Source organism: Pogona vitticeps, chromosome 7, assembly GCF_051106095.1.
Source record: "Pogona vitticeps strain Pit_001003342236 chromosome 7, PviZW2.1, whole genome shotgun sequence".
In the NCBI taxonomy this organism is placed as follows: domain Eukaryota; kingdom Metazoa; phylum Chordata; class Lepidosauria; order Squamata; family Agamidae; genus Pogona; species Pogona vitticeps.
The window spans coordinates 13,913,817-13,936,227 of record NC_135789.1 but is presented as its reverse complement, the minus strand read 5'-3'; the positions used below and the strand labels follow the sequence as shown (position 1 = coordinate 13,936,227).

Genomic DNA, 22,411 nt, shown 5'->3' with positions numbered 1-22,411 from the left:
GAGTATCTTCAAAACTCTCATCGTGCACCACCTTCCAAACCCATCAGTTTTTTTCCTGTGTCAGTAAGCAAATAAATGTCATCAATAAATAAAATGATAAATAAGTACCTTTTTAAAAAGCAACCATCAAGCAGTGTTGCCCAGTGGTTAACTGTTTGCACTTGGTGGGTTATAATAAAAGGGCCGGGAGAGGTCCCAGTTGTGCAATCAGCACACAACCAGGCGTGCCAGCAGGACACACCCCAGTGTTTCACCAATTAGCTGCAGTTAGCCATCCACAGTGAGACGCACAAGCCTCATGCAAACACCAGGAGCACTCTGCCCACCCTGAATAAGGCGTCTTTGCTATGTGCAAGTAATTTCGTCGTGCCAACTGCGCAACCACCCATTATCACAAAATTGATGGCGCCGATTTGCTTTGAATAAGTCAACTCCCTACGTTCACCGTGCAATACTGTACTATATTATGACAATGTTTGCATTCATGGCGCGTCATATTGTGTGACAATGTTTTGCACCTTATGGTCATGCAGGACAAGACTGGCAGGGATGATCATTAGATAAATAATAAGTCTTTAAAATCCAGTGGAATCATTTAAAATAAAGTTAAAGCATAGTGGGATCTGGTGAATGCACTGGGCTAAACTGGGACCAGCCTAAAACTCAGTTAAAACTTGAGCCTTTCTAGCTTCACTTCCAAAATAGTAGCTTTCTCTTGTGCAAAGAAAGCTGCTTGATGGGGATATTTTTAATTGCTATAGGCAGACTTGGGAAGGGAAGGCAGCCATCAGGTCTCTGTGGCGCAATCGGTTAGCGCGTTCGGCTGTTAACCGAAAGGTTGGTGGTTCGAGCCCACCCAGGGACGCTTTTGATCCCTCCCTGGACCGTTCGTAAAGGATGCCTGGTCTCCCTTTGCAAAAACTGCCGGTCTTTGCAATGTGCAAGATCTTGCAGCGAAGGAAGGGCGAGGCGGCTTCTGCCCACCACAACAATGGCGGCGCTGCCAACCCATTCAAATGCAAAGCCATGCGGTTGCAAGGAGGTTGAACCCCTTGCAAATAAAAGGTGCAGACAGAGAGAGAGAGAATTTTGGACTACATCTCCCAAGATGCCTCACAGTGGGAGGGAGGTGGCCTTACCGAAACAGATGGGCAAATAATAATACATAACAAGGTTTTTGGTTAAAACTTGTATTTCTTGTAAAACCACTCAATGCTTTTATCATTTTGATTGTAATAATACATAACAAGGTTTTTGGTTAAAACTTGTATTTCTTGTAAAACCACTCAATGCTTTTATCATTTTGATTGTGCCTCTGAATTATTATTATCATTATTAATCATCATCATTATCAAAAATTTCTGGCACAGTTAATCAGAATTATAAACGCATTATTATTGTTACAGTATTACTTTTCTGTAATTAATAAGGATGATCATAAGGATAATAATAATAGTAAAGATAATTGTAAGTGACTTCCCCCCCCCCAAAAAAAAGCTGATCTTCCTCCTCTTCCTCCCCCTCCCTTCCTCTTACTCCTTCCTTCCTCTTCCTCTTGCTTCGGACTCGGCCCCATGCCTGTGTTCCCCCTTTCTCCGCCCCCTTCCTTTCCTCCGTCCCCGGAACTCTCGCGGCGGCGCCTTCGGTTCCCACCCGGAGCCTGGAGGCCGGGCGAAGCCTTCCCCGGCTGAGGGCGCAGAAAGCGGACAAGATGGCCGCCCGCTCTGCAGGTCAGCTGCCCCCCTCGTCCCCCAGCCCTTGGGAGGGGGGGAGGAGGGGGGAACTGGGTTTCTTGGGGAGAGGGAGGGGGCCTTTGGGGAGGGGGGCTGGTTTTGGAAAAAGGGGGAGAGAGAGAGAGAGAAAGAGAGGGGCCAAGCCAGGCCCCTGGAGTGGAGAGGGAGGGGGAAGGGGGGCTTTTGTGGAGAGGGGGAGGGAGGGGCTTGGCTTTGGGGGAGGGGGTCGGCCAGTATCAGGGAGAAGTATCTCCCCCAAAAAACTGGGGGCGTGGGGGGGTGTCATTAAGGAGTCTCTGACCTCCCCAATGGCTGGCACTAGTTTCCAGCAGCAGGCGTCCCCCTTCCTCCCCGTCCCCCCCCCTCTCCACCCCCCAGGGACAGTATTGCCTTTAAAAGACTCAAGGTAGCCTTGTGTGTGTGTGAGTTGGGGCCCCCCAAAGGGAGGCCCGAGAAAGATTCCCTGGAAAAGACCCTCAGGGTGGGGGCCAGGGGGGAGGGAAGGGAAAGGGGGGCAGCCGGAGAAGAGGAAGCCTCCAAAGCCAGAGAGACGGACTCCCCAGAGGAAGCCCCAACGACGACGTCTGAAGAGTCTGCAAGAGCCAAGGGGGCTGGGGAAGACGAGGGCTGTCTGGAGAGAGGGCTCCTTCCTGGGGTCGCCCAGCGTCGGAGGCCACCCGAAGGCTGGGACGGTGCAAAAATGAAACCAGAGATTGTGCCGGAAGAGGAGAAACACACACACACACACCCAAAACCAGGGCAAGGGACCTCTCGCCCCTTCACAAGGTTGCCACAAGTCTTACCTCCCCCCCCCGGGGACGGCGCTTTCTTACCTTCTTTTTTCCTTTCCAGCCTCCCGTTTGATCCCTCACAGGTGCTTTCTGCCCAGGTGAGTGGGCTCTGCGGGCTGCGACTGGCTGCAAAAATCATGAAGAAAGCTGTTCAAAATAATAATAGTAATAATTCAACGTACACTCTTTTTTTTTGTAAAGAGGCCCAGGGAGGGAGAGGGCTCTCTGCTTGATACCTGGCTGTCTCTTTCTGCTGCCCACGGAGCCTCGAAAGGGGCCACACACCAAGGAGCAGCCAGGAGTATCAGCCGAGAAAGGAAAAAAACAACCCACGAACCCATGGGTGTGATCCGTGGCATCTTATCAGAAAAAAAAAATTGTGGGGTTAGGAGGGAGAAACGGTATAACAGCTGCCTCTGCTTTTGTTGATCAGGCCAGCAGTGTTCTTTGCTCCTCCTGCGCAGTCACTTCATCAGACATCGGCCACAGACCGCGCCGAAAGGTATCTCTCAACCCCTTTTCCCCGGAAGGGATGAACCGGCACGAATCTGTGACTTTGTTTCATGTCGTCATTAGTTTGAGTTCTCCTTTGCTGGGTTTCCTTAATTCTTATTTTGTTTCTGGTTGGTCAGGTTGGGTAACGAGGGATGATTTCTCCTTGTACGATGGCTCAGAGTTAAGGGTTTTCACAGAGCGGTATAAAAATGCCATAAACCAATGAAATATTTCAGCCCTGGGGTTTTTCCACCTGTACGGGAAGCCTCCCGATCCCACCCTTTTCTAAGGGACCAGGGAGGGAGGCCCCAAGCGTTCCCTTACCAGGGGGAGACATGACAGGAGCGGGCTGCTCCCAACCGCCTGCTAAGCCAAGGGTTTTTCTCCTGAGTGTGCTGTTTTTCTTCCGTAGCCCCACTGCAGTTCCTCAGAAGAGTTCTGCAATCGTACAGAAGAAGTCCTTTGTGCCGCAAAACCGAGCGGAATATGTTGTCACCAAGCTAGATGAACTCTTCAACTGGGCTCTTCGGGTGAGTGGAGACTCTTCCTCCCACCTCTCCAGGGTTTTGGCCTGTTTTCTAACTTTCCTAAGAAGAATCTTGAAAGGGGGTCCCCCCAGAGGAGGGGCAGGATCTGTCCTCAATCCTCCCAGAGGGGCAGGACGCGTAACAGGCTCAACCGACAGGAAGCCGGATTTCGGCTGAAGATCAGGAAAAACGTATTAACTGTTAGAGCAGTATGACAACAGGATCCGTGATCTTAGGAGGGGGTGAGTGCTCCCACGCGGGAGGCCTTGAAGAGAACATCAGACCACCCTCTGCCGGATCAGCTTGGATTTTGCTTCCTGCCTTGAGCAGGGGATTGGAGTCGATGGCCTTCAAGGCCCCTTCAAACTCCAGGATTCTAGGATTTTATCCCACACGACCTTTCTGGCATATATTGTATCTTCTGCCCGGCTAGTTTCCACCTTTGATTTTTCCATAATTGCTGCACAAACGTGCAAATAAGGTACTGCACGGCCATAGCATCCGGCTTAAAAAAAAATAGGGGTGCCCTAAGCATCATATTTTAACTTTAAAACAGGACCTTAGACGTCAGCACCGAATTTGCCATAGATAGAGCAGAAAATCTCTGTGCCAACATTTGGGGACACTTGGGCAAAATGTTATGATTTTTTCAGTGTAAAGCTGTTTGACCCACGCAGGCATGTACAGACTTTGGTGGCCTCTTGGGGTTGGAAGTTTAAAACAGATCAAACCCAGATGGGTCTCCTCTTGTTGCACCTCGCTACCCTGAGCGTCAGTGTTTCCACCCTTGAATTGTGCGGTCCAACGGCTGTCGCCCCAAATAGCAGGGTCAAAATTACCATCTAAAAAGGGAAGAACTAAAAAGTCAAGAACCAGAGTCTTAGGGAGGTGTTACGAAAGCCCATTGGAAACGAAACGTCTTTCTTGCTTTTCCCTATTAAAAAAACCAAAATGCCTGTGACATTTGCCCTGGAACCGATTCGGATGTGTGAACACCTCTTTTTCAGGAAGCTCTCAAACTCTTGCGTGGTCTCTCAACGACTTGCCTTGCTTTTTTTTTTGTCCCCTCTCCCCTGCCAGAGTTCCTTGTGGCCGATGACCTTTGGCTTGGCATGCTGCGCCGTCGAGATGATGCACGTGGCAGCCCCCCGCTATGACATGGACCGCTTCGGGGTGGTCTTCCGAGCCAGTCCCCGGCAATCCGATGTCATGATCGTGGCTGGCACCCTGACCAACAAGATGGCCCCGGCTCTCCGGAAGGTACATGTGTGCACACCCAGAGAGAGACACACACACACACACATGCACACATGTGCTCAGAGGTGCCCCCACCTCTGCATGCTCTTGCAAAGTTTAAGTAGGGTCACCGCCATGGGCCACCCCTGGGAAAAATATTCCTTCTGAAAAAAACCAAGACTCGACAGTGCAATCTACGTCCCTCGCCTTCTTTGGTTTTATCAGTATTTAATCCTAACTTATTTCAATGTCTTCGGTGACCAGACCTTAATCATAAGCGGTCAGTTTTGATTCAACTCTGCATTTCTTCCCCTCCATTGGCTTCCTTGACCTAAGGCATTGTTCAGTCATGCTGAATACATCTTGGCTTCCTTCGAGTGGGTGCTGTTCAATTAGCTTCATCGTTAAAAATATAGATTTCTGGGATTTTTCTTTTTTAAGGTTTTAAATATTTCCATTAATAAGCGATTCAGCAGATCCCATAGATAAGGGGGACCGACTGTGTTTCTCACTCTAGCCGCACACTGAAAAAAAGGAGCATTTTGATTTTTTTTTTTTTTTTTTTTAGCCTTTTGAATTGCATCAGAGACAAAACCCAGCTTTTCCAGACTTCTTTTCTGTCCTTGCAGGTGTACGACCAGATGCCTGAGCCGCGTTACGTCATCTCCATGGGGAGGTAAAACTTTTCTGAATATTTTCATGGTCTCCCAGGTGTGTGTGTGTGTGCATGCGTGCGTGCGTGCTGTCCCCTCTTGGGGTTTCTGTCTCTCCTCTGCCACCCCAAAAACCCTCAGCCAAGCGCCGTTTTGCAAAACAAGTTGTGAACTGCTCAATATAGAGTTGTGAAAAATAATAATTACACCCCGTCAGGTCCCTTCTGATCCTTTTTCTGGGTTTTCCAAGTAGGGAAGACACCGAAGGGGTGTTCTCTTCCCTTCTTCCTGGACTGGCCAGCATTTGCCCCAAGCCACCCAGGCTGGCTTTTCTCCCGGGAGGCTCCGAAGGAGGATTCGAACTCCCAACCTCTCTGGCTGTGCAGCCGGAGACTTCACCTGCGGAGCTTCGGGATGGCCTGTTATTTTGTCGACAGTCTGGTTTTTCTACGGGCTTTTCATTAACGACCTGGCAGATAACCTCGTAGAAAAGAGACATGACCTCATGAAACTACTTAGGGAGGGCCACCGGTCTTCTCAGTCCCCACGTTGTGCTTTTAAAATAAAGTGCAGCAAAATGAGACTCTTTTCTCTCTCTCTCTTTCCAGCTGTGCCAACGGCGGGGGCTACTACCATTATTCTTACTCCGTTGTGCGGGGCTGCGACCGGATTGTCCCAGTGGACATCTACGTCCCAGGTAAATAAAAACTTAGACAACGTCAAGTCCTGATTTTTAAAAAAAACACATTTTTAAGGTCGGAAAGCACGGGGATAATATCACTATGTGGATATGGAGGTGCTGCTGTGTTTTTCTGGCTCAAATGGTAGCTGAGTCCTATTTTGGTATTTAGAGACAAGAGCTCCTAGGACAAGCCAGAGCAAATGTTGTGGCCCCAGGGACCTATATTTTAATGCTCCCCAGCTCACCAACCAGATTGGACGTGATTTAAACTTTTTAAAATCAGATTTTTCTGATGATTGAAGTTTGGAAAAAATATCTGTTTTTAAATATTTAAATACGATTTCTTGATAGATATACATAGAGAGAGGGGGGATTTTCATTTTAATAGTTTCAGATGGTGGATAAGTAAATCAGCGGATCCAGATCCCGCAGATAACAGGGCCCTGCTGCATAACACACACACACCCTTCCTCTGTCTAAGGAGGCTTAGGGTTGGTTTTTTTCAGGGTCCTTTCCTTCTTCCTCACCGTGAAAGGACCCCCCCCCCCCCGCTGACCCTTTCAGGGCAGGCGTCGTATTCGGTGCTCGGCCGGCGTGACGTGCAGGCCGAAAACTTCCATGTCTCTCCACTCCCCCCTCACCGAAGCCCAAATCAGCCCCTCCATCTGCTTCCTCTTCATCTCCCCTCCAGGTTGTCCCCCGACCGCCGAAGCCCTCCTCTACGGGATCCTGCAACTGCAGAAGAAAATCAAGCGGGAAAGAAAGATGCGGATTTGGTACCGCCGCTAGGGCCCCGGTGTTGGGGTGTGGAAGCCACCGCTCTGCCCGTTCCATGTTGCGCACATTTGGGAACCGCTCGTAGAAGCTTTCAGAATAAACTTGCAAATGGGTGTATCTGACCTTGGGGGGGCTTTTATTTTTAAAATTTATTTCCCCCCCCCCCCCGTCTCAATCATGGGGGTGATGGGGAACCCCGGTCAGCCCCTTCCTGTCAACATAGGGGAAATGCATTCCCTTCTCGCTGTGGTTCGGACTACTTTCCCCATTATCCTTGACCACGGGAGCGATGGGACATGTCATCCACCATGGCCTAGAGCAGCAGTTCCCAAACCTGGGCCCTGGAGGTTCTTGGACGACAACTCTCAGAAGCCTTCGCCACACGCTGAGCTGGCCAGGATTTCTGGGAGTTGAAGTCCAAGAATGTCTGGGGGACCCAGGTGGGGAACCACTGACCCACAGCAGCCATTTTCAACAAGGGGTGGCATTTTTTTGGACTTGGGTGCAGAGGTGTGTGGTGCACAAGAGAAACAAAGCATCACATTGGCTTGTGTGCAAGTTCAGAACCGCCCGTAGCCGAAAGGCAGCGATAAAACCGGTAGGGAGAGAAAGGCCGACACACACCATATTTTAAAAGAAGGTAAGAGAACCATTATTTTAATCATCGAATGGCTCTGCTGCGGCTGGAGCGCACCGGCCCAGGCAGTGCCCCCAAGCTGTGGGCGGGGAGGTCAAAATACAGTACAACCCCTATATCCGCAGGGAATGAGTTCGAAGCCTGCTCGTGGATGCTGAAAACCGCGGATGAGAGCAAACAGCATTTTAATATTGAATGCTATACATAGGATTGGTCTCTGACTCCCTCTAGGGGCCACTTCTGATCACTTCGCCTTTAAAAATATACGTTTGGGGTTTTTATTTTTATTTTAATATTTTTCAGATGGGGGTAAGTGGATGGGTGGATACTGATCCTGCGGATAAGGGGGTTCTACTGTATAACCCCCCTCCCCGTTTTTTCAGTTCAGCCGTTTAGGGATGGCCTCTACAGGGTCCTGTCTTCCTCGCCCACGAAGGTGCCGGGTTCTACTTCAGGAGGGTGGGGGTGATCATCTGTCGGAAGGCGTAGTATCGGCAGTCGGCTGGCGGGACCAGATCCATGACACTGGTGTGGATGTTCTCCTTTTTGAAGCCCGCCTCCACCAAGTGTGGGACTTGCGTCTCCTAAATGGGGAAAGTCAAGGGGAAAAACCGGATTGGGTCTACCCAACGTTTTCCTGCTCAAGTTGCATTGGTACTACAAGTCCCAGAAGCCTCCACTGCTCGCTGTGCTGGCCAGGGATTCTGGGAGTTGCAGTGCAAGAACACCCGGGTGACCCAAGGGTTGGGAACCACTGGTCTGTAACCTTAAAAACAGAGGTTTGTGGACTACAGCTTCCAGAAGCCTCTGCTGCTCACTGTGCTGGCCAGGGATTCTGGGAGTTGTAGTCCAGGGAACCAAGGTTTGGGAGCACATGCCAATAAAGAAAAGCATCTGTGTTTATGAACTAACTCTTCAAGGGATGCCTCATGATGTGTTTTATCGCACATTTTCAGTGTTTTTTGTAGATGGCTTTGCAAACAGGTTTCCAAATGGTTTGATTCAAGCAGCTTCTAATTATTTATAAATAAAAAGATGGTGTCGAAATGCATGTTGGAGCCGTGAGTGGCGAGATTATTTAGTCTTTCAAGGGGGAAGAAATTCCACAAACCCATGTTCCTAGGAATTAAAATACAGTACCACAGTGTAGTTATGTGCTGTTGTCTCCAACTTAATGGTGAGCCCGTGAAGGGGTTCCCTTCCTTTCCCTTGCCCTGGGAGTCTCCTCTTCCAGCACTGTCTCTTCTTTCATTTTGCCAGGGTCCCAGCCTTCTGGTCATGTTGCACTCGTGGCAAACCCTGTGAATTAGCGCCCTTCAAAATGCCCCGTCCTCCCTGCTCAGCTCTTGCAAACTCAAAAGTCGTGGCTTCGAGGGAGTCTGTCCCTCTCGTCTTGGGCCTTTCTCTTTTCCTGCTGCCTTCCGCCATTCCCAGCAGGATGGTCTTGTTCTAGAGAATCCTGCCTTCCCATGAAGGGCCAGAGTAGGACAGCCTCGGTTTCGCCTCTGTTTTTGGCCTCAAAATACAGTACCATCCCCCGAGTCCTTGTCCGTCGCTCAGGCCACTGCCCCCTGCTGGGTGCTCCACCCAAACTCGGGGCGATTTAAAGGGAGAGATTTCTAGAGAAAGGCCAGCTGGGTTGATCTCAAAGTGAGTAACCCTGGGAGAACTGGAAGGCAGTAGGAGAAGAGGACGACCCCCAGGGTGAGATGGGTAGACCCCATGAAGGAACCCACAACATTCAGAAAGGCCAAACCTGAATGGGAAGGTCCAGGAAATGGGCCCGTGGGGTTAAAGCTAGCTTGTTTTTTTACCCTCACCTGAAACATCCTTTCGATATCAGAGTATTTGGTCTTGAGCAGGTCACCCCAGGAGGTCAGGTTGCAGTACGTCAGGACACCGCCAGGCTTCAGGAGGCGATACGCGTGGCCCTACGAAGGAGAGGGAGAAAGGGCTGTTTAGTTCCCCATCAACTCCCTCTGGGACCCCTGCCTGCCACCTGCCTGCCTCTGCCGCCTGAGGCCACTGGATGGCTTGCCTCTACCTCCGCCGTCTCCTGCCAGGGAAGATCCAGGACTTTTGGTGGTCCCGGGTTTGCAGAAAACTTTTAAAAGATAAACTTAAACTAAGCTAAAATAAAATAAAATAGACTTGACTTGACTTTAAAATTAACATTGAACATCCTAAGTAAAATAAATAAGAAGAAATAAAAGAATTAAAAATGTAATTAGCATGTGAATTAAATAACATTAAACCTAAATGAAATTAATAAACAGAGTTGTTAGTATGTTCGACCACATTTAGCAGCAAAAATAAATAAATAGTTGTTTCCAAACTCTGATCTAAGATCTAATGAGTTACTTACGGAGATCACCACCGGATTTCTGCGTAACTGGTACTAAAAGGTATACTGCCCCTATCAATGGAGGTTCTGTTTTCCCCTTAGCCCTCTGCCGGGCTCAGTCCTTTGTTGAATTTGCCATCCTCTGCCTTCTGTTGCACTAAAGAGGCAGACGGCACACTGGAAAAACTTGTGTTTTTGAAAGCTATTCTGGACTTGCTTTGCTGTTGGGGAAAAAAAGAAATACATGATTTTGCTTTCAACTCTTGCTTCGGCTCACCTTGATGAAGCCAAACTGGTGTGTGTGCCAGGTGTCTGCCGACAATGGGTACGTGTCGTAAAGGATTCCTAGAAGGGGGAGATTTAAAAAAGGCACCATTAGAATTTGCAAAAACAAAAAACGGGGTTTCACAGCACAGGAAACGTCCGTTTACACGTGGGTTGACAGAAAATATCTGAGATGGGGCCGTATGTTAAAAAGCGGGACTCCATTGCCCCTCTGAAGCTGTTTTTCTGCATGTTGATTGGGTGGGGTGGGGAATCCATCCCCAAAATTCTTTTTTTTAATGCTGAAAAATGAAGGTACAGTTACCCTATACGGGGAGGTTCCATTTTTGCTTGTGACTATTCTGCAAATCCCTGCGCCTGCCGGGAAAGGGACTGAACCCAAAATGCAAAACTTTGCAACAGAAATGTGGCCCCATCTGGAAGACCCCTTGCTCATTCCACACCCCGCCCCTCAATTATGCAGTGGTGTTGCAGAAATTAAAATCATTTCCTCCCCTAGAGGAAGGGAACCGAGCAGCTCGAGAGGGGCGACCCCATCTCCATTTCCGTCTGTCCTTTGCTCCGGGGGGGTGGGGGAGGGTTGTCCAGGAACAGGTGAGGGCCTGATCCTCTCTTACCATCGAAATGTTCGGCGGGCAGAGTCGGAACCACGTCTTCCCACAGCCCTTTCAGGGGGACAACCTTTGGGAGGGAAACAAAGAGGGGGTGGGAAAAAAGCCACGTGATGCCATGGGACGCCACCAACCCAAGGTTCACCCCTGTTCATGGACTCGGAACGTCACGGATCATGGACACAACCTTGGCTTGGTTTGCAGTTTAACCCGCTCAGGTTATTCAGTACCAGAGGGGCAGCTGACGGTTGGCTCTCCCTACGGAGCCAGGGGTCCAGAGTCGGACAGCCGCTGCTGAGTCACTTTGGCTTCCCATAAGATGGGGAAAAACTAAGGGCCGGGTCGTATTCAGGGTTTGTTTGCACCCTGCATCCCAGAATCATGGAGATGGAAGGGGAACCCCTAAGGTCATCCAGTCCCACCCCCTGCTCAAGGCAGGGACCCAAATCCAAGCCGATCAGACCAATGGGGGTCCAGTTTGCTCCAACGTTGGAGCGCCCCCCCACCTTCCGAGGTCAGGGGCCCCGTTATCATACTCCTCTAACCCTTACTGGTCCCGTCGTCTTACTGCTCTAACAGGAAGTTTTTGTATGATATTCAGCCAAAATCCGGCTTCCTGTCGGTTGAGCCCATTCTGACACGTCCTGCGCTCAGGGATGACGGAGGACAGATTCTGCCCCTCCTCTGGAGGATGACCTCTCAAGTCTTTGAAGAGTGCTGTCCTATCTCCCCTCCATCTTCTTTTCTTGAGACTCAACCTGCCTGGTTCTTTTCCGTCTTTCCTCCTTCTAGGGCTTGGGTTCCAGTCCTCTGATCCTCCTTCTTGCCCTCCTCTGAACCGGCTGCCCTTTTGGTTGCAACCCAGCACAAGGCCTGCTTCCAGCCTGGCCTTTCCCCACCTCCCACCCCCCCAAAAAATGTTGTTTTCGAAACTTGTCCAGCACATTCAATCGAGGGGAACACCGGGTGAGATCGTCTTCATTATGGTTGGGGCCGGAAATCCCTCCTGCGGGACAAGGTGCAAAAGACCGGCTCCAACATGAAGTTTGGAGCCACCCGCTGGATTTCTCTTGGACTTTTACCTTCGGGAGGTTCTGTTTGCTGACCCTCTGCCCTGCCTTGGCCCAGATTCTGGATCTGCTCCTCCCCCCACCCCATCGCTGGATTGTTTTTGTGGCTTATACTGCTACGACCTTTCCGTCCCTCTAAAATGACCCTAAGTGACTTAAGATGTCAGAGGGAGTGATACGAGACTGTCAGTGCCAGTTAATGAGAAAATAGGAGGGGTGGACGACTCGGGGGGGAGGGACTTGAAGCTATTCCACTCTGCGAATCCCTGCACTTCTGGAGGGAAGGCGGAGCGAACCTCCAGCCAGCAGTCCAGGGAAGGAATGCAGATTGCGGGCAGAGCTTTGGCTGCTGTACTGAGGCCGAACCCCTGTGCCCGGCGGCTCACCTGTCTCTCGGCCAGCCTGCCCGTCTGCACCTACCTTGTGGGGCTGCTTTTTGGCCCATTCCTGGAGCCTCTGGAAGACCCCCTCGTTACACTCGATGATCCAGTGCTCCTGGATGTCAAATTCTTCGATCTTGGTGGCCGCAATGGCCATCCCGAAGCCCACCTCCAGCACCCGGCCTCCTGAAGGTCACAGAAGAGACAGAGACGTGATCAATGTCTGGAAAATGATAAGTCATATTTGATTTGTCGTTGATTGTTCCTCTTCGGGCACACACGGGAAGGCAGGATTCTTTGGACAAAGACCATCAGGCTGGGAAAGGCAGGGGGCCATAGGAAAAGAGGAAGACCCCTTTGTGAGATGGATCAACTCCATCAAAGACGCCACCACGGCTGGTTTGCAAGAGCTGAGCAGGGCTCTTGAGAATGGGACATTTTGGAGAGCGCTCGCTCATCGGATTGCCACATGTGAGAGCCGATGTGATGGCACATAAAAACAGTCACCCCACAGGCTGTTGAACAGGGTCAATTCACAAGAAGGAAAACGACGGCCAACCTCCCGTTCAGAGCTTCGGGCTTGGCCTGTAGTGGTCGGATCGGAGCCGGGGCAAAACCTTGAGCGCTTCCAAAGGCCGAGGATCCGAGGAGCGGCTATTCTTAACCCCTCTGGAATGCAAGCCGAGTGACCTGGTGCCAAAATAGGTCTTCCAGCTTCTTTCCAGGAAGCCGGCCTCTTACCTTTATTTTTTTTTCCCCAGCGTGGAAACGGGCGCAGGAGTTCAGAAACACTCCACCGAGACATCTGAATTCAAGGGACCTTTAAAACTCTCTATTCTTTTTCGCCGGACTTCTCTGCCAGCGTGATGCCCCCCCCCCCCAAATGAATGGGGCTTTGCAAGCAGGACGCCATTGAAATCCCTGATTTGAACTGTTCTGCGCTGCAGGCCAGGCATCGGCTTGATTTACTTACTCTCCACGTCCGGATTGAGGTTGCCATCCTGTACGGGGATGGCTGGATGGCTCTGGCTGCAGAGCCCGAAGTTGGGAGTTCAAATCCCCCTCTGGACCTCCTTGACAGGGGCTGGACTGGACAATCCAGAGGGGTCCCCTTCCAACTCTAATATTATGATTAGTTCTGAGATGATGAGGATGATGGGAATTAAGGTCTAAGCAGTTGCACTTAGGGTGGTGCCATTCAAAACGTTTCGGGGTGAAGTCCCAGTGGCTCTTGAGAAGGCGCTGAGCTCTGAGTCTGGCGGCTAGCGAGTAGCGCTTCCCAGACCATAACACTACTCCTAAAAGGTAGGCCAGGGCAAAACCCGAGCGGTGGGGTTGGCGGACGTCTCATACCTTTGGAGGCGGCCACGGTGGCCAGGGAGTGCATGTAAGGGGTCTCCCAACGCTCCATCACCGGCTTCCCCAAGATGTGCAGGTGGGTGTCGGAGGCGTCGTAGCCAGCGCTGGCTGCCTTCCAGCCCGGCTTGCAATTTTCCCCTTCCGAAAAAATGGGGTGAGTGGCGTCCGCCGAGGTGGTCATCTTGTTCTGCTGGAGTTTGAGAGGAAAGAGGGGGGGAAAGGAAAAAGAAAATATCTTGGTGAAAGAGAGAAATGCAAAGCAATGGGGCAGAGCCAGACAAACCTGCAAAGGAGTTGAATGGACTCGGAGGGCTCTTTAAATAGACACCAGGGTGGGAACAGCTGGGTGTGCAAAAGCAAGCTAGCGAGCGTGCAAAGTGGGTGGGGAGGTCTCTCCACAGGGCCAAGGGGGAAGGCCAGGCCCTCGCACCGCCCCGTCTCCCAGTGAGCAGGGATGGGATGACCTCTGCCGGAGGAAGGCCACCACAACAGGAGGCGCCATCTATCATCCCACACCGGCTTGTCATCAACGTAGAGATGCACACAAGTCAAAAACGGTCACAATTGCACACAAGGTGCAAAAACGTCTTGTCAGGGAGAATCCCCGTTGCCTTCTTCCCTCTTGGCCTTTCGGCATTCTTTAAGTGTCGTTGTAATGCAAAGTACGGTAAATACGATGATGATATAAAAACACCAGGCACAGTCAAAATTATGAAAATCTTGACTGGCATGATAGAACAGATACTGTACAAGTTTTAGCCTAATAATAAAATAATAAAAACATTGACTGGTATTATGATTATGATTGTTCAAAAACACCAGGCACAGTCAAATCAAACCTACAAAAACCTTGACTAGTATGACACAACAGATACCTAGATTTTAACCAAAAGCCTAAGTATCGGTGTGACGTTTCTGGATTTTGTTCCCAAAGCCTCAATGACGACAGGGACCCAATTCAGCCCCCTTCAGCACAGGAGACAGGGAAGAAGGGCAAGTGGCTTCCGGGTGACGAGAACCCTACGAAGGAACAGCCTCCTAAAAGCCTGGCTTGTAGCGTCCCTGTTGCGGATCTTGCAAAATCAGATCTTGTGGTTTCCTTTCTTGGATGGCTCCATCTCAGCTTGAGGGCTTCCTCTTTCCCAGCAGGATGGCATTTTTTGCAGGGGTGAGCCTTGCTGCTCTCAAGATGGGCCCAAGGTAGGCCAACAAAGCCCATAATCTCCTTACCCTGGTGATTTTTGGAGGGGAGGATGGGTTTTGTAGTCCAAGACACACACACCCCAGGAAGTGGAGGGGGGAGTCTCAAAGGAAAAGGAGGAAGAGGAGGTTGGCTTGAGACGCAATAAGTCGGTGGCTTGTTAATACTTGCTCATGATTTCAGAAGTATTTTTACCCCCCCGCCCCCAGGCTAAAGGAATACATTTCCCAACGTTCCCTGTTTGGGAAAAAGTCTTCAGAAAGAGAAGGGGGCGGAGAAACTACATTTCCCGTCATGCCTCTCTCGCGCTTGGAGCGGAAAAAGGCCTGCGCGCGCACCTTTCCCTCGGCGAGCCTTTCCCCATGTGCGACTAGAGAGGCGCATGCGCGTCCCACCCACCAGTGCCGTCACCATCCCTTCCATCGTCTCCAAACCCCCCGTCGCACCAGCGGAGGCCGGTCTTGTCTATCATTCCACCCGAGCCAATGATCTCTTAGGTCTACCGCGCGGAAGAAGTGGGGGCGGAGCTTGCCTCTCGTTCCATCCCAGCCCATGACCTCTTAGGCGTCGCGAAGTTGCGTGCGTGTGGGCGGGGCGAACTCCCCGACAGTGTGTGTGAGAGAAAGCGATTCGGAAGCCACCCTTTCAGGAGCAGCGGCAGTTGCGCAGGCGCAGTGATCGGAGGGGGGGGGCGCCCCAGAAGCGGCGGTTGGCGAGGCGCAGAGGCCGCGCGTGCGCCGGCGCATGCGCAGCAGGGGGGAGGTCAGTCCTCCTTGCCTGTGGCCGCCGCCGCCGCCGGGGCCCTCTCGTGCGTGAGGTAAAAAAAAAAAGAGCAAGAGGCGGCCGGTGGGTCGAAGGAGGGAGAGGAGAAGGAAGGAAGCGGAGGAAGAAGGGCTGCCGGGACCGGCCTCCCCGCCCTTGAGGGAAGCGGCCCCTTTCTCCCTCGGCCGTCCTCTCACGCCGACGCCGCCTGAGGACAAGGAGGAGAAAACCCCACCACCACCCGAGGGCCCGGGCCCGGTTGGCCCCCTCACCCCCACCCCTCACCGCCACCAACTGCCGCCATGAATAGCGTCGGGGGCGCCGACGAGATCGGGTGAGGAAGAAAGGAACAGGGTGGAGGGGGGGGAAGAGCGGTCACGTGGGAGGAGGAAGGCCCCCCTACATAACTACCCCCAAACATAACTTCCCCACCACATAATTTCTCCCCCACAAGCACGTGAGGGGACCCGCATTGAAGGGGAGGGGTGAATTGGAAACCCCTCTCTTCTCTCTTCAAAAGGTTTCTGCATCTAGGAATCATTCTCCCTTCTTCTCTTGGACTCCAACTCCCATTATCCACCTCTTATCAAAAAAAGAAAAAGAAACTTCGCCCAATCTAGGATGGAAAGGCTGGGTTGGAAAATGTCTTTTTTGGAGGGGTCGGGATGACGAAGAGCCTGCTTGGTGTAATAAAGGAAGTGAGGGGCCTGACTGGCGGGGTATAATGGGAATGGTAGTCCCCCTCCAAAAAAGAAAGAAAAAAGAAAGAAAAAAGAAAGGGAGTCCAAGCTCTGGGTATGGTAATTTTTTTAAGGGGATGGCGTTGGAGCGGGCTTTACCATGAAGAGCACCTCCTCGATAATCAATTCATTTAACGTTTCCTTTTGTTGTGCTGGCCCATTAGGGCAAATCATTCTTCCAGGCTGTTGCAAATGGCCCACAGAGCGGCCTTTGGCCTGGTGGGTGGTATAAAAATGAAACAAGTAAATAAAACAATATAATAAAATCCAGCCAGACCTAGCGGGGGAGGGGGAAACAGTGAAGTGATACAATAATGAAATGGACAAAACTGCATTAAGTCAGCATTAAAGGGGTATTTCCTTCTCCCCCCCCCCCACGCCTGAAGCAAGACAGCACAAGCCTTATGAGGTTTTGATATGCATTTTCTTTTCATAGGGAGATGGCCAGGAGAGATGGAGAGTGTCCATCAGTGGCCCATCATCCTCTCCTTCAATCTTTTCTAACGGGTCAGGGCTGGTCAGCCATTTGCCCACCTAGCCCTCTAGCGCGCCTGTGGTTCCCAGACTGGGCGGCCAGACCACAACTGCAGGAAGCCCTAGCTGACGTGGCTGATGGTCAGGGCTTCTGAGAGTCGTAGTCTGTGAACATTGAGAGCCCCAAGGTTGAGAAAGTAAACTAGCAAAGTTTAACCATTCTCTCTCTTTTCTTTCTCTCTGCAAGATAGGACAGTGGATCCTGGTCTGTAGAACAGAGAGGTCTGGCTGATCACAGGGAGAGGGGAGAATTTGGGGAAAGTGAAAGAATATCTATAATAATAATAATCTTAGAATGGCATCACTGGAAGGGACCTTATTTATTTATTCTATTTATATCCCACCTATCTGGTCTTGCGACCACTCTAGGCAGCTTATGGATCATTGAGTCCAGCCCCTGTGAAGGAGACACAAGTATGAATCGAACTCCCAACCTCTGGCTCCACAGCCAAAGGCCTAAACCCTGAGCTACCCAGAAGTTTATTGATTGGAAAATTGTCTGTTTCTGCCACTCTCCATGAGCAGAGAGGGGTAATTTATAGGGGATTCCCTAAAAAGAAGCTGAGGGAGACCTTTCTTGCAGTTTCCCTTTTGCACTGCATTGGCGATGGTTTCAACTTCCTTTACAGAGAGAGATGGAGAACAGTGCCAGCCAGGAGTTGTGTGGCAGGCCAAGTGACTAGTCTAGGAGAGCCACCCCCTTTTGGTTTTCCCGCCTTCCATGCAGTGTCTGTCTCTTTATGGATGTTTGAGGGAGAAACAACTCTGCATCACTGTTCCTGCATAAGATTCCTCTGTATCGTGTGTGTGTGTGTGTAGAGTTGGGGCGCCGGGGGTCTGTATAGCCTCTGTTAATGCATAGATGAAGGAAAGTTCTGTTGTTCAAGATTGTGCATGATATTTTGGCCTGGCGGAAGGAATTACCTAAATGAAGAATGCTGTATATTTCTGTGTATTAGAGAGGTTACAGGGCGACTTAGAGGGAAGAGGTTTGAGCACAGAAGGAACAGGTCATGTGAAAATTATGGAGGATTTGGGGGCAAGAGATGATGCTCAGAACATCAGGTGCCCCCCTCGCACCGGATCATGCTGTAGCTCCATTGGAACCAGCAATGCGCTTCCCACGGAGGTAACCTCTGGGACACTCTGAGCCTGAAGGCAGCACACAACATCTTAACGGCCTGTGAATGTAGAAAGGTCTCTGTGTGTTGTTCTTGGCCCAGGGCTGCTGAAGTTGCAAGGTGGCAGTTGATGTGTGGGTTGGGGGTTGGAAAGGGAAAGAGATGTCTTGTGTCGGTTGGTCTTCATGCTCTCCCAGGGGGCGGGCTGCCAGAGGCCCTGTGGCCCCTTATAGGCTGGGGAGGCAGTTACGTTCGGGCATGTAAGCCATGATCTTTTCAGGTGATTGAACTCTGAGGAGGAAACGGTTCAGGAGCCCTAGCACCGAAAATGGCTGTGTGATTCATTTATAGAAACAAGGGTGTTCTGTCCAGCCCAGTCTTTGAACTCTTTGCATTAGCCGTAAGTGTCATGCCATCTTTGCCTGCTTAAAAAAAAAGGGTGTTTTTTTTTTTTGGTCCAGGTCGTTTGCAGGGAAGGGGTGGAAGATTCCCTTCCCTGTTATGGGTTCTGAAGCACCATGCTTTGCACCTGCTTTGGCTGTGGGATTTCTAACCTGGTGCAAATGCTGAGCCTATGCCTCTCCACTTTGCACAGGCCTGCTGAAACTAAGGCTCAAGGTCATCCTCCATGAACATCATCTTCTCCCTCCCTCATTCACGCACACATTGTGGTGCACTCCAGTTGTTACCTGAGGTTCCTCTGCCAGTTTAGGAGTTATTGGTTCCCTCTCACTTCTTCCCCAATATTCTGGAAGAGGAAGGAAAACCTTACTAAACCTTGCCACTAGTAGAACCTTACAATTTTCTGTGGCAGGAGGGTGAACACCTGTGCGGGACTGAACATGGGTGACTCATCAGGGCTCCCTCGGAAATGGTAGCTTGCCCTGGCAAAGGCAGGCTTTTCTTTCAACCTCTGGGGTTGAGGGAACCCACACTAGGAAGGTAGAGGAGGCTAAAAAAATTTTTGCCTGACTTTTCTGCTTGTCCTGCTGCAGGCAGATAAGACCTTCTGAGCCGCTCTAGCATATCTTTCCGCTTCTTGTTTCTGGGCAGATTTCCACAGATGAACTTCCACATGGGGGTGGCCGAACTTTAAAAAAATAAATAAATAAAAGTGTGTGTGTGTGTGGGGAGAGTTCGTTTTATAAAGCTTTCCAAGGGATTTCATGCTTTAAATCTGTAACCTCAAAATAGCTCCCTGGTAGAGTCTCTTTGTATATGTCCTTCTTAGTCACCGTGCTTCAGATGTTGAGCAGAATGTCTGCAGCGTTAGGGAAGAACGCCGAAGGAATAATTTTAAATCCTCTCTTGCTAGACTGCTGTTTGCAGTGGCAGAAGTATAGGCAGCCTATGAAGGACGTTTCATTAGGCTCAATTAGAAAATATGTTTTTAAAAGCCACCACCACAAACTTCTGTGGCATTTAGACAATGTTTCTGTACTTTGCTCTGGATTTAGATGTGAGATTGAGCAGCTGCCTTATGGTTTGATCATAAAAAGCTTTGTGCCACCAAGTCTGTTCCGAGAGCAAAGCTTGCAGACTGACAAACATGTGAAATTATGCTATTATTTATATGTTCCATGAAGACATCTTGAATGGTGGATGTTACTAGAAGAAAGATTTGCCTTAGAGGGTTGGTTCAGCAGGAAGATTTCTTTTCTGTTGGGTTTAGTGCTTTGTTCTCAAGTCTTTTTATTTATCAGGCTTTTGAAACTTGACCTCAGGTTCTCATTCCCAACAGAAATAAAGCTGTAAGTGCATTTACCTACATTTTCAGACATCATCTTCATGTGTTTTCTGTTGGCTGATACAGTTATGGAGCTAAATCCAATTCTTAGTCCAGTCAGGGTGGGCCAGTTGAATTAATGGGACTTATTAAATCAACATGTAGGTAAGTCCCCTTGATGCATTGAATCTGCTGTGGTTAAGATTAACAATTCAGTGTAGCCCTGCCCCTTGGGGCAAAGAGCCTGTCTCTGTAAATTTGATTATTGTTCTTGGAAAATCGACTTCTTACCATTGGCAAAGTTGTACTGAATGTGGCAAGAATTACGACCCCCCCCCGACACACCTGGTTCATTTTAATGGAGTTTACATTCTCTAAATTATGTCAAAAGACCTGAGATAAAAACAAAGAGAAAATAGTGTGATTTATCCCAGGCTTGTCAGTGGTCACCTATGACTGGAGCAAATCCTTGTTGGCAATTAAGCAAAAAAGCTGGATGGTTTTCTCTTTTTAAAACGGCTAAAAGAGATGTATGTAGACAGTAGGGGCTATATTCAGCCCTAGGCATCCCTTCATGCAACTATAGATCCTAGTAAGAGTGGGAGGGGGCACAGTCTTCTGTCCCCACTTGTAACCTTGCAGCCACTCTGAAAATTTGCTGGAGGAGGCTGGGAAACAGCCCCACAGAGCAGTGGGGATGGGGGCTAAACCCTGACTCTGCTGGCAGTGTCACATTGGATTTAGACCACAAGGTTTTCGTAGGTACACACAGTGGATCGCATGGTAAAGGAGCCTGGATTTACCCGGGGTGGTGGAGCGTTGGTACTCCGGATGTTTTAGACTCCAGCTTCCACAGTTATCTGTAAACAGTACAGGCTCAGGGGATTCTGGAGTCCAAAACCTCTGGAATGCCAAATTGCCACTGCTACTCTAGAACATATTCTCCATAAAGTCAACGGGACCACTGGGGCGTTCAAGTGCTCGTTGGCTCTCCGCATGAAAAGGTGTAAGACGGACCGGGTCCCATCCCAAGTGGCCAGCTTTGTAGTTGCCTTTCCAATAAGTTCATTTGCTCACGTCCATCATCATGCACCTGCTTCAAAATACATAAGATTCCTAGCCCCTGAGCTGTCAGTTCTGGATGTTCTCATGACTTCCTGCAAAGAAACGGCTGGTTCCGAAGCTATTAACTGTGGCTCTTTAATTCCGGGAAATCCTAGGAAACAAAACACTTTGACTGAAATCCTGTTGCGGAGTGTCGTAAGTCACAACTAGAGTAGCCCATTGAGTCAGTGGGGATTTGGTGAGTCACCTCCTCCACCCGTTCTGTTGGTTCTCTGGAACTCTCCTCGTGGTGACTTTTACGACACAACTGAGCAGGAGTTCAACCACCAAGGTGGCTTTTGCCGTAGATGGGTATGAAAGAGCTGTCTGCCTGGGCATGAGGGCTTCTTGGCATCTTGTTTAATTAACCAAGATATTGTCTTCTGAAATTGCCATACCTGTTGCCACAGTTAGTCAGGCTTTTAAATTAAACTTGTAGCTCTATTCCTAGCTTGTTTGATGGGTGTGATCTTTTTATGAAGGTGTTTTCTCCTGTGGTGAAGCAGATGATTAGGTAAACGGAAAAGGGCTGATTCAGGTGAAAGAGAGTTCTGTGGCTGGTGGTCTTCAAACTATTTTGGTCTCTTCAAGATTTCTTGAATGTCATTTTTTGCACCTGCTCCTGCAAGCCCACTGTGTTTTAAAAAAAATACGGGCAGGGAGCAAATAAATTGACTGCTCAGCAAGCAAGATTTAGGAATTTAATGGAAATGGAACTGAAAGAAGACAGTCCCTGTGCATGTTTCTTAAGAAGTGAGATCCAGCCACTTTGCTGATATTGGTACCAGGTAAGTTTAGGATTGTAGTCTTAGAGCATCTTTGCAGAGGAAGTTTTCAGTGGATATATAACCATTTGTTCAAGGGGAGTCAGTGATACTGTGCCTTGGAATACATCATAAGAATCGCTTTTTCACTGCTTTGCTACCCTGCTTTTTGAGGTTTCCATGAGGTACTTAATTTATGGATGGCTTAGGAGCTTAGATCCATGGCTGTGGAGCCAGAGGTTGGAGGTTAATTTGCCCACTGTGCCTCCCTGACAAGGGCAAACTCCATCTAGACTAGGGTCTCTGCAGTTCTAAGGTTTACTTCATTTATTTTAGCACTAAGGGAAATGCCACTCAAAGGTCTAAATCCAGTTTTAATCTTAATGAATGCTACTTGTTAGGGAATACTAACCTCACATTGTTTTCTCAATGGGACTCCACTGTTTAGGATGAATATTCAAATTATTTACTCATTTATTATTCAATGTATACATTGATTTATCCCCAAATGCCAGGTTTTCTGCAGCAGAGGAGATCAGCTGCATGTAAAACAGGCCACTCAGTGGCAGATGAGGCGCTTTTCTTGAACTGTTCATGCAAGTTAGTTGGGTTCTCCTGGGGAGGCTCTTCTCTGCCCCCTACATAGCCTCTTCTTCAAGCAGTGCTGGTTCATTCTACATTTGCTCAGTCTTCCAGAATTCCTCTATCACAAAGGCCAAAACAGTCTTAGCTTGTGGCACCGTATAGAGCTGTGTATAAATAGCAGCCCTTTATTTACATACAGCTGCTGTGCTTGACCTCGGAAAACCCTGCTTTTTTTGGGGGGGGGGAATATAACACGGGGTGAACACAATAATGCAGAACAGAGCTGGGGCTACT

At 49.7% G+C, this 22,411-nt stretch overlaps 3 protein-coding genes and 1 non-coding gene across 6 annotated transcripts in view; 3 read left to right on the top strand and 1 right to left on the bottom strand.

Moving 5' to 3' along the window:
• The first annotated feature begins 791 nt into the window (after window positions 1–791).
• Window positions 792–865, top strand: TRNAN-GUU (transfer RNA asparagine (anticodon GUU)). Its single transcript has one exon. It is a non-coding gene; the product is annotated as a tRNA-Asn (tRNA).
• A 740-nt stretch (window positions 866–1,605) lies between these two features.
• Window positions 1,606–8,582, top strand: NDUFS7 (NADH:ubiquinone oxidoreductase core subunit S7). The gene is made up of 8 exons (XM_072977976.2): window positions 1,606–1,730; window positions 2,586–2,622; window positions 2,958–3,026; window positions 3,432–3,549; window positions 4,627–4,806; window positions 5,412–5,458; window positions 6,044–6,132; window positions 6,809–8,582. The coding sequence occupies exons 1-8, from the start codon at window positions 1,712–1,714 to the stop codon at window positions 6,904–6,906; spliced, it is 657 nt and encodes a 218-aa protein (XP_072834077.2). The 5' UTR covers window positions 1,606–1,711; the 3' UTR covers window positions 6,907–8,582.
• On the bottom strand, window positions 7,523–13,895 carry GAMT (guanidinoacetate N-methyltransferase). The gene is made up of 6 exons (XM_020780943.3): window positions 13,575–13,895; window positions 12,262–12,407; window positions 10,778–10,841; window positions 10,153–10,220; window positions 9,352–9,462; window positions 7,523–8,115 (listed from the first exon to the last, which is right to left on the bottom strand). The coding sequence occupies exons 1-6, from the start codon at window positions 13,759–13,761 to the stop codon at window positions 7,978–7,980; spliced, it is 714 nt and encodes a 237-aa protein (XP_020636602.3). The 5' UTR covers window positions 13,762–13,895; the 3' UTR covers window positions 7,523–7,977.
• Window positions 13,896–15,697: 1,802 nt separating this feature from the next.
• Window positions 15,698–22,411, top strand: part of DAZAP1 (DAZ associated protein 1) — a 41,269-nt gene continuing 34,555 nt past the window's right edge. For 2 of the 3 annotated variants that reach the window (XM_020780944.3, XM_020780945.3), the window contains exon 1: window positions 15,698–15,877. In XM_020780944.3, the coding sequence (XP_020636603.3) occupies window positions 15,846–15,877 (32 nt within the window). In that variant the 5' untranslated portion in view covers window positions 15,698–15,845. The remainder of the gene's footprint in view (window positions 15,878–22,411) is intronic. The other variant, XM_078379062.1, reaches the window with a different exon arrangement.

What these genes read in the sequence shown, in the direction of transcription:
- NDUFS7 (XM_072977976.2), top strand. An exon ending in TCTTCAACTGGGCTCTTCGG is followed by an intron (nt 3,550 to 4,626) that starts GTGAGTGGAGAC and finishes CTCCCCTGCCAG; the next exon opens with AGTTCCTTGTGGCCGATGAC. An exon ending in AGTGGACATCTACGTCCCAG is followed by an intron (nt 6,133 to 6,808) that starts GTAAATAAAAAC and finishes TCTCCCCTCCAG; the next exon opens with GTTGTCCCCCGACCGCCGAA.
- GAMT (XM_020780943.3), bottom strand. Translation starts at nt 13,761, where the DNA reads ATGACCACCTCGGCGGACGCCACTCACCCCATTTTTTCGGAAGGGGAA. An exon ending in CACCGTGGCCGCCTCCAAAG is followed by an intron (nt 12,408 to 13,574) that starts GTATGAGACGTC and finishes TGTGACCTTCAG; the next exon opens with GAGGCCGGGTGCTGGAGGTG. An exon ending in CCAAAAAGCAGCCCCACAAG is followed by an intron (nt 10,842 to 12,261) that starts GTAGGTGCAGAC and finishes TCCCTCCCAAAG; the next exon opens with GTTGTCCCCCTGAAAGGGCT.